Source organism: Pleuronectes platessa, chromosome 4, assembly GCF_947347685.1.
Source record: "Pleuronectes platessa chromosome 4, fPlePla1.1, whole genome shotgun sequence".
NCBI lineage: Eukaryota > Metazoa > Chordata > Actinopteri > Pleuronectiformes > Pleuronectidae > Pleuronectes > Pleuronectes platessa.
Genome location: NC_070629.1, coordinates 30,832,918 through 30,844,429, shown reverse-complemented (window position 1 = coordinate 30,844,429; position 11,512 = coordinate 30,832,918). Strand labels below are relative to the sequence as shown.

At 42.7% G+C, this 11,512-nt stretch overlaps 1 protein-coding gene across 1 annotated transcript; it reads left to right on the top strand.

The window, feature by feature from the left end:
* Positions 1-1,498: 1,498 nt before the first annotated feature.
* prdm12b (PR domain containing 12b) lies at positions 1,499-10,254 on the top strand. The gene is made up of 7 exons (XM_053421128.1): positions 1,499-1,607; positions 5,001-5,381; positions 6,459-6,524; positions 7,618-7,742; positions 7,995-8,150; positions 8,915-9,029; positions 9,785-10,254. Exons 1-7 carry the CDS (start codon positions 1,499-1,501, stop codon positions 10,252-10,254), a joined length of 1,422 nt encoding a protein of 473 aa, XP_053277103.1.
* Positions 10,255-11,512: the final 1,258 nt, after the last annotated feature.

Below are 11,512 nucleotides of genomic sequence, written 5' to 3'. Positions count from 1 at the left end.
TAAGAGATCAATACAAACACATCGACAATAAAACTAAGACTTGAAACAAGTCAAAGGTATAAAATACATTGTTCAAAGTAAATTAGAAATAAGAGTTGAGTTGATTCTTAAAACTGTCAACATAATATTTTAACTGGAGTTTGTCTCAAACCTTCGGTGAAAAGCTGTGTGTGTGTGTGTGTGTGTGTGTGTGTGTGTGTGTGTGTGTGTGTGTGTGTGTGTGTGTGTGTGTGTGTGTGTGTGTGTGTGTGTGTGTGTGTGTGTGTGTGTGTGTGTGTGTGTGTGTGTGTGTGTGTGTGTGTGTGTGTGTGTGTGTGTGTGTGTGTGTGTGTGTGAGAGTGAGATCATTTATTCATGTTGAGCGGAGACAGATGGTCTGACTGACGGTGTGATGTCATTAAGACATTACTGTAATCACACACTCTCTGAGCTCCAGGGACGAATGAAGCTTGCACTTCATGGGACGCTAACGTTAGCCTAGCTATGACTTCAGATGAGAAGGTGATTGACAGGTCGTCTCTAATGTGTTGAAGTAAAACAACAGTTGATTTAAATTAACATGAGGTGGAAAAATAAACAATACAAAGCTGATTTCTTCTAATACAAACAACAGAACATTAATCTAAAAAGATAAAATCCATTAGATAATAATGTGTTGAGTATTACTCATGAAATCATGATTCTGGATTATCAATCCATCACTGGAGACAGTTGTTGATGAAATGTAGACAAGGACAGGACTTTTATTTTTGACAGAATCAAGATCAGAACGGCCAGAAAGATGAGGGACTTATTTTGAAAGAGATGAATGATGAAGAGGGAAAGATGAATGATGATGATGGAGGTGTGTGTGTGTGTGTGTGTTTGTGTGTGTTGTGGTGTACAACAGAGTGCTGGTGGTCATAAAGTACAGGAAAGAGCTCGGTAAGTACAGATGAAGTGTGTGTGTGTGTGTGTCAGCCCTGATTAAACATTAAACTAATGGTGATCGGGATCGAGGCCAAATGTTTTCCCATGATGCTCAGGGACCATCGGGGGGGTAATAAACTGTCTGAATCAACCACAGCACATGGCCATAAGTATGTGGACACATGCTCCTCATCCTGCTGCTGTAACGGTTCCACTTCTCTTCATGTAACTTTATTGATCATGTGCGTCTGAGTTGATGGAAACATCGAATATTAAAGACGTAGAATCGTCCGATCGGATGTTTCCGTGTGCGAGTGTTAGCGTGAAGCCTCGTCTGCGATCAAACTACTTTGTTAAAGTCAACTTCATATTTAGAAACTAAACATGGGGTCGGACTCCTTCAGCATCAAGGGAGACGTTTGGATAATCACGATCATCATATGGAAATGATTCATTAAGAACTGGTTCAGCAAAATATGCGCGACATGCGCGACACTGGTCCTGAGCCGCTGCAGACAGCTAAGGAGCCGCGGGGGGGCGACCTCTGACCTCGACTGTGCCTCGATGCTACTGGAGCATAAAGTCAACTATGATTGTGGTCCTTGTCGGGGTTAATGAGCTGTACTCCAGCCATCCACCAGGGGGCCAGCATGTCGTCCATCTCATTCAGCGCCCCAGGATCAACCCTGTGGATCCTGGTGAGTTCCCTCCAGCGCCACCTTCAGGTCAGAATTTTAAATTAAGCTTCCATCTTGATCGTGATCTTCAGATTTTCCAAAGTTTTTGTTTTTCTAACCGGACGAGCTGGGTTTGGTGAGGGGGGTCAGAGGTCAGAGGTCACAGCATCAGTTGAATGATCAGATGAGTTTATCAAGAACACGTCTGTCATCAACATTTCAAATTGTGACATTTTACAAAGTTTACACGAGTTCTGACGTAGTAACCAACAGGACAATCAGCTGATTGGTCCAATTATCTCACATGTGTTAATCATACGTGACGTGTTCAGGATGAAGAGGAGGTTCCAGAGCTTTTATTGTGATAAGGATCAGTTCATCAAAGTCTCTGATGTTTGTCACGTTGAGACACGAGGAGTTAGTTTCATTTCTTCAACCCTAACAACGTGCGATGATGAAGAGCGATGGGGGGAGCAGGAGGAGCAGGGGGAGCAGGGGGAGCAGGAGGAGCAGGGGGAGCAGGGGAGCAGGAGGAGCAGGAGGAGCAGGAGGAGCAGGGGGAGCAGGAGGAGCAGGAGGAGCAGGGGGCGCAGGAGGAGCAGGAGGAGCAGAGGAGCAGGGGGAGCAGGGGGAGCAGGAGGAGCAGGGGAGCAGGAGGAGCAGGAGGAGCAGGGGAGCAGGAGGAGCAGGGGGAGCAGGGGGAGCAGGAGGAGCAGGGGGCGCAGGAGGAGCAGAGGAGCAGGGGGAGCAGGGGGAGCAGGAGGAGCAGGGGGAGCAGGAGGAGCAGGAGGAGCAGCTGATGATTTTTAAAGGTTTTTTAAACGAGGATTATTTTGGTCTGTCCTGCCCACATGAATACTAATGAGGAGGTAACTCACGTAATCATGTTAGTGGAACAATATCACCTCCTCCTGCCCCCCCCCCCCCCCCCTCCTGTTCTCTCCACCCCACCCTCCCTCTCTCTGTCTCTCTCTCTCTCTCTCCCTCCTTGTCTTTACGCGTGCCAGTCACCTGTCACCCCCCCCCCCCCCCCCCCCGTGTCCCGTCGTCTTTTCGGTTGCTAAGTGCTTTCTGATTGGCTGCTCTTTGTGGTTAAAGCTCATTAAAGCGCGTCCACACTCAATAAGAACCATTAATAAACTGCGGCTCCGCCCGCGTGCGTGACGGCTGAAGAAGAATCCAGCTTCATTGAGTCAAATCAATTGAGAAACATTAGAAAATCTATTATTCCGGGATTTGCGCTCTTTTCTTTCTCGTCTGTGTCTCGGGACAAAAGCGCGCACTCTCCGGTTCGTCACGGAGCTCCGGGAGCCGGGCGGGGGGGCGGGGGGGAGCCCGGCTGCAGCCGAGGAGCAGAGCTCCGAGCCGGCTGCAGGAGTCACCGAGCCCCGGAGAGTCTGGAGCTCAGAGACGCATCATGTTGAGAACAAATCTGAAATATCACATTTAAAAGATGATTAAAATTGATCTAAAACTGAATGTCAAATGAGCTCCGTTTGAAAATGAAATAAAACTAACAAATATTTGAATATTTAATGAATATTTCTGATGAATCAACAGGTTTCGAGTTTCAGCAAAAAAAAGAAACAAAAAAATCAGATTTCATCATCTCTCATTTAACTTATTTTTATTTTAAATTATTTATAAATCTAAGTGTGTGTGTGTGTGTATGTGTGTGTGTGTGTGTGTACAATAAATGTTAATAAAAGCTCATAAATACAGATGAGGGAGATTTTGTAGAGAGACGACAAGGGGGGGTGATGGAGGGATGAAGAAAGGACTGATTGTGTTGATAATCTCTCTCTTCTCTAATCTGTTTTCTTGCTCTGTCACTCACACACACCCCCCCCCCCCACCCACCCCTCCTCACATTCCTCCGCTGCGTCTGTTCACACTTCAGACCTTTTTTTATATAAATATCAGATAAAGATTTAAACTCAACTGAGAGTGAACAGCACACACACACAACAAGCTACACACACTGGGGATCAGGATATTTCATGTGTCACAGTCAGAGACACTTTGAAGAAACTAAATCAAAATAAAAATACAAATCAAACATGAACCTCATCACTGCACAATAACTGACATCTCTGCACGGTAACTGACATCACTGCACAATAACTGACATCATTGCACAATAACTGACATCACTGCACAATAACTGACATCATCACTGCACAATAACTGACATCATTGCACGGTAACTGACATCACTGCACAATAACTGACATCACTGCACGGTAACTGACATCATCACTGCACAATAACTGACATCACTGCACAATAACTGACATCATCACTGCACAATAACTGACATCACTGCACGGTAACTGACATCATTGCACAATAACTGACATCACTGCACAATAACTGACATCATCACTGCACAATAACTGACATCATTGCACAATAACTGACATCATTGCACGGTAACTGACATCACTGCACAATAACTGACATCATCACTGCACAATAACTGACATCATTGCACAATAACTGACATCACTGCACAATAACTGACATCATCATTGCACAATAACTGACATCACTGCACGGTAACTGACATCACTGCACAATAACTGACATCACTGCACAATAACTGACATCATCACTGCACAATAACTGACATCATTGCACAATAACTGACATCACTGCACGGTAACTGACATCATCATTGTTCGATATTGTGTTTTTTAATTTGTTGTTTATAAAGTGCACCAACCACACCAAGGCAATTTCCTGTATGTGCAAATATACATGGCAATAAAAATAATTCTGATTCTGATTCATTACTGCACAATAACTGACATCATCACTCTGATGGAATATTATTCCAATGATGTTATCACTGGAATTCAGACACTTCTTCTCATTGAGTTTTATTTATTTATTTAAAACAACCGACTGTTGGAATTGTTGTGGAGTGATGCTCTCTCACCTCCCCCCTCTCTCTCTCTCTCTCTCTCACACTCTCCCTCTCTGTCTCTCTCTCTCTCTCTCACACTCTCCCTCTCTGTCTCTCTCTCTCTCTCGCTCTCTCGCTCTCTCTCTTTTGTAGAATTGTTGGGGGAGTGATAATACTCTTTCTCTCTCTCTCACTCTCTCTCTGTTTCTGTCTCTCTCTCTCTCTCACTCTCCCTCTCCCTCTGTGTCTCTCTCTCTCTCTTATAGAATTGTTGGGGGGAGTGATAATACTCTTTCTCTCTCTCTCACTCTCCCTCTGTTCTAGCAGCAGCTTTGTGTCTCTCTCTTTCTTCTTAACTTCTATTAATGAAATTATTTTAGATTCATCATTTTTCTCGTGAAACAAACTATTACAATTCAAATATTTTATTTCAAAAAAAAAAAAAAGGGGACCCGAATTTTTTCATCTTTTCTGGATTGGGCTCTTTTTGTGGAAAACTTTTGGAGGCTTCTGCTCCTCCGAGTCCTCCGAGTCCTCCGTGTCCTCCGGGCCCCCCTGTCCTCCGAGTCCTCCGGGCCCCCCTGTCCTCCGAGTCCTCCGTGCCCTCCGGGCCCTCCTGTCCTCCGTGCCCTCCGGGCCCCTGGCCGCGGCCCCCGGCCCTGCTCGCCCCACGATGGGCTCCTCCGTGGCCCTGAAGCAGCCGCTGTGTCTGGCGGACATCATCACCTCGGACATCCTGCACAGCTTCCTCTACGGCCGCTGGAGGCACGTGCTGGGCGACCACCACCAGCACGCGCACCACCTGCAGCACGAGGAGCGCACGGGCCCGAGCGCGAGCCCCAAGACCGCGTTCACCGCCGAGGTGCTCGCGCAGTCCTTCTCCGGAGGTGAGTGACGCAAGCAGCCGGTGAGGAGATGAAGATCAATCTGAAATCTCACGAACATTTATCAGTTATTACAATTCAACGTGAATCGTTTGGTTCTAAAATTCAGATCAAGATTCCGCCCGGTTCCTTTGATCTGTTTATTGACAATCATATAATTGATCATTAATGAAATGAATCTAATAAATGATTTGTTGTTTTTAAATTAAAACAAAACAATGAAGTGTTGCTTGAAGAAAATGTGAATTTAAAAACTGATGTAAAGAACCAACCTGCTTTATTTCATCATTCTTCATCAATAATGATTTCAATCAACTCTCACTCACTCATAATTAACGCTTCAATCATTCATCCAATTCATTTGATCTTTGCTCGATTCTGTTGCTCGTGTTCTTTGAGAAAACTCTGACACATCTTTTCTAAACATATGATTTTAAATTCATTTTAAATGTTCATTCGTTTCTGTTTTCGATCAAATTCGTTAGGAACAATTCCAGAGAACAGTTCGCCGCCGGCCGCGCAGTCCGGATTCTCTCGCTTCGCTTCGTGAACTTTATTTGATCCTTTGAAGGATCGTGAATCCCGCAGCTCTGCGTGCGTGTCTGCGCGCGCACGGCGCCCGGCGCCGCTCGTGACTCGTTTCTTTCTTTCTGCTTAAATTGGGATGAACTCGTTTCAACAAATCATCTCTCCATCAAATCTCTTTTCTTATTTCAAGTCTCTTTTCTCCTTTACGTCACAGCCAGTTTCACGGTTCGCGCAGAGCGTGACACTGGTTGTGACGTGAAGGAGAAAAGAGACTTTTTCTTCCTCTCTTTTATTCTATAATTCACTTTATAAATTGTTTGTTATTTTAATATTTTGCTTCATTCATCGCGTTGACTTCCTTGCCGCTGTGAGCCGAGGTCCGGCCTCAGGAACGTGAACCTGATGCTGGAGCAGAAAAGGGGAATTGAACCTTTTCCTCTCACGGACTCATGTTCCAACAAAACTCTTCATTTTACCTCTTTGTCATATTTGTGAATTCTGTCGTCGAAGATTTAAAATGTTGAATAAGAGTGAAAATGTATTTTTGTGCAGAGGTGCAGAAGTTGTCCAGCCTGGTTTTACCGAGTGAGGTGATCATCGCCCAGAGCTCAGTCCCAGGTAAATAATGAGAATACTACTACTACTAATAATAATATTAATAATATTTATAATAATAATAATAGTGTTTTGAGGTAAAATTAGATTATTTATCTTCTATGTTATATTTCAATAGAATCAATTATGAAAATGTCTTTCAAATAAGTTACAATTCGTTTGTCTTACCTGTAATTGAAATTGAAAAAAATACATAAAAAGAATATGTTTATATATATGTATATATATTTATATTTATATATATACATTCCATATTATTTTCCAATCCGAAATCTCCTCTGCAATTTTATAACATCTGACGGAGAAGTGTCTCTGCGACGGTCACATGTTCTCCACTCACACACACTCAGGAGAACTGCTCTATTTTTACAGAATGAAGATGAAATAAAATATGATGCGATGACCGGTGAGTTTCTGAAGGTAGATTTTATCAATCACATTTTATTTGTATTGTCTCATATTCCCAGTTTGTCTCATAGATGTTAACAAGGATCAACTTCCTTAACACGAGTCAAACAGAAACTTAGTGATCAGTGATGAAGCTCAGTCCCATGTGAGGATCCTCTTCCAGGACACACACATGCTGATGGAACTGAACACAACAACACAACAACACAACAACAGGATTCACTACATGAGAAGAACCAGTTTGTAATGTTTAAAGTGTTTATTCATAAAGTCTGATGGAGATGAAGGAGAAGATGAACTGATAGATTCACTGATTGGGTTTTGAATTTCTCTTCAGTGAGACCAATAAAGGAATATCTTATCTTATCTTATCTTGATCAGTAAAATCTACCTGAAGAAACTCACCTGTCAGCATGTTCTTATTTTATTTTACATTTTTCATTCTGTAAAAATATATAAAACCAAACACGTTAAACCTGATTTGATCTGAGCGCAGACGGGAGCTCTCAGTCCGAGGGGCTTTTTCTACCACTTCACACAAAGATGAGATCATTAAAGAATTTACTACTTTACAGAAAAAATATATATGAGGAAGGAAGAGATATGTAGAAATATAAAGTGCAGGTATGTGTAAGAAGAAAGCTTCATGGTTGTGTGATGTTTGTGTCGTGTGTGTGTTGTGTTGCAGGGGAAGGTTTGGGTATTTTCTCTAAAACGTGGATTAAAGCTGGAACAGAAATGGGTCCATTCACCGGACGTCTGATTTCCCCTGAACACGTCGACCTGTACAAGAACAACAACCTCATGTGGGAGGTAAACGTTTACTTGATGATATTTGACTTCATTTTGTTCAAGCAAAATAAGAAGCACAGAACAACAAACTAAGCAGCTGACTTATTAACACACTGACCAGCTGTTTACTCACTTAAAGGTAACTAGCAAGGGACTGATTAGCTTTATTCATCTAACTCACTGCCATAAATCCTAATAATCAGGTGACGTGATCCTGTGAATGTTAAGAGGTATTAAAGTGCCGGGTCATAACCAGGTGTGTGTTGTGTTCAGGTGTTCAACGAGGACGGGTCGGTCCGGTACTTCATCGACGCGAGTCAGGAGGACCAGAGGAGCTGGATGACCTACATCAAGTGTGCGAGGAACGAGCAGGAGCAGAACCTGGAGGTGGTTCAGATCGGCAGCAGCATCTTCTACAAGGCCGTGGAGGTCAGTGAACGCATCACCTCTCCACACACAACACTACTGCAAAAAGTACACAACACGAGTAGTGGACATCTTTATACACGGAGCTGTTCACTGTGACCGACGTCATCAAATAACAAACTGTAAAAATACTCGGGTCCGAATAACGTTCAGCTTCACCAGAGGAGGAACCGGAAGAAGAGGAGATATTCTACCAGAGTGAAGTAGAAAGAAAGAGATTAGTAATAAAAAATCTAATATTCAATAAATCTCTGAAGTGAAGAGCAGAAATATAATCTTCAACATGAAATGCTGATGATTATTTTTATATTTGATCTTCTTTAATTAATAATAATAATGTATTCAATCCAATATGTCTGAATGTAAAATCTGTGAGACGGAATAATGAAAGAGAAGAAGAGGTTCTGATGATGGGACCAGTTCCCTGAACATGGTGGGAAGTCAGTGAAGGATTCTTCAGTTCTTTAAATAATCATTAATAACGTTCTTCATTTGTGTTTTTTAATAATCTGGTTGCAAAAACATAAAATCACACATTTATGAAATCCAGAATAAAATCTAGAAAAATGCAGAAGAAAATCTATGAGAGAATAAAAACCTTTTGAAACAAACGAGTTAAGGAAACAGTTCGATGAGGCCGGACGAAGGAGATCAGAGCTGGTTTGTCTGGTGGAGTTCAGGTGTGTGTCGCCCCCTGCTGGCACCGAGACGACAGGCGATACACGCCATGTTTCTCTTATTTGATGTTTTGGTGTCGCTCTCCTCAGACGATCCCTCCGGACCAGGAGCTGCTGGTCTGGTACGGAAACTCCCACAACACCTTCCTGGGAATCCCCGGGATCCCCGGGCTGGAGGACGAGCAGAGCAAGAAGAGCAAGACCGGTGAGGGTTATGATTTCATCCTGTTATTGATTTCATCCTGTTATTGATTTCATCCTGTTATTGATTTCATCATGTTGTTGATCCGTGACCTCACAAACAACAGCAACACAGTTTCCTCATGAACTGATAGATTAAACGTTACCAGGAGTTGAGACATGATATCACTGGTTTCAATAATATAAACAGAATTCAATTCATAACGTTAATATTTTATATAAAAGGTGATTGTAAAATGTTCAGTGAATTTAAAATGAAAGTATAAATGATGAAATTAAATGATTAACAAATAAAAAATGTCTTTAATACACAGCAGGTGAACCGTCAATAACTAGTGAGACAGCGCCATCTGCTGGTGAAGATTGAGACGTTAAAGCTCAACTCGGAATTATCACACTCTTGAAAAAGATAGAAATAAATAACATAAATAGATAAGATATATCAATAAATTATATTAAAATTTGTAATATAAAGTGTATAACAATTTAAAAATGAATATATAAAATACAAATGTACATATCAAAAATAGATTTTTATTCATACACACACAACTAAACAATTATATAAAAAAAGAAAATATGAATAACACCAATTTAGAGAAATAGAAAACTTTACATATAAATATAGGTTATTATAAATAAAACACATCATAATTTTTTTTAAACAGCTGCTCAGTTAGATTTTTTCAAACAAACGAGGGAATGATTGTTCCATGTTCCTGCTAAAGTCTTCATCACCTCTGCTCCTCTTCCTCGCAGATGAGTTCCACACCTGTGAGGGCTCCTCCTCCTCCTCCTGCTCCTCCTCTTCCTCCTCCTCCTCCTCTTCCTCCTCCTCCGCTGTGGGACGCATGCGCTGCGTCATCTGTCATCGTGGGTTCAACTCCCGCAGCAACCTGCGCTCCCACATGCGCATCCACACTCTGGACAAACCGTTTGTGTGTCGCTTCTGTAACCGGCGCTTCAGCCAGTCGTCCACGCTGAGGAACCACGTGCGGCTGCACACCGGCGAGCGGCCATACAAGTGCCACGTGTGCCAGTCCGCCTACTCCCAGCTGGCCGGCCTCAGGGCGCACCAGAAGAGCGCCCGGCACCGGCCCAGCGGGGGGGCCCCGGAGGGGGGGGTGGGGGGCGGAGGGGGGGTACACTCACCTCCTCACCCTCCACAGCTGAGCGCCATAACTCACCCTGCATCACTGGTCCATCATATACCCACCATGGTCCTGTGATTACACACACACACACACACACACACACACACACACACACACACCATGGTGCTGTGATTACACACATATACACACACACACACACACCATTGTGCTGTGATTACACACATCTACACACACACACACACCATTGTGCTCTGATTACACACATATACACACACACACACACACCATTGTGCTGTGATTACACACATCTACACACACACACACACCATGGTGCTGTGATTACACACATATACACACACACACACACACACCATGGTGCTGTGATTACACACATATACACACACACACACACACCATTGTGCTGTGATTACACACATCTACACACACACACACACACCATGGTGCTGTGATTACACACATATACACACACGCACACACACACACACCATTGTGCTGTGATTACACACATACACATGTGGAGACGTGTGTTACAGTTGCATGATGAGTGTGTATCTATGAGATGATGTTGTGCTGTGGTTTGCATGCTAGCTCTGCTCCAGGTTGTAATGTGTGTGTTGAACACAAGGAGGCGCTTCAGTCTCTGAGGCTCCTTCAGAACCGAGTTTCAGGTCCTGCTGCTCAGTTTCATGCTAACAGCTGTTAGCAGCCTGCACACTAGCTTAGCTCAGATCATACGTGCAGAGAGACGTAACAAATGTATTATTTAAACAGAGGTGGCTCAGGGGGTAAAGTGGGTCGTCCACTTTGAGGAAGCTCGGTGGTTGGATCTCCTCCAGTCACAACCTTGTTCAGTGATCATCAAGTTGATGTCTTTAGGACTTGGGCGGTGTTTGTAGCATCATGCTAACATATTAGCATCTTCACAGTGTTTCAGTGAGTTTCTCTTTAATGAGCGTCAGTCAGATTCCAGAGCCTGAAACTCAATGTGTTTGTGTTTATTGTTATTATTGTAACAGGTTGATATCTAATTTCTGTAAATGTTCCTACTTGATTTTTGTTGATTTCTGTAAAAATATGTTGTTAAATAATCAAACTGAGAATCAAACTGAAGACGAGTAATGTGCTGTAAATAATAAACTTGAGATGTGCTTTATGCCCAGAATTTAAATCAACTGTCACTTTATCTCTGTATATGTATATGTACAAGGTCATATATTACACATGTATCAGTATATGAAGTATACTATGTTAACCTCTATGAAGAAGAACGTATTTGAGCATATATAATCATAATAAACTATAACATGATGAGAAACATCTGTCACGACTTGTCACTGATCATCTTTATAAA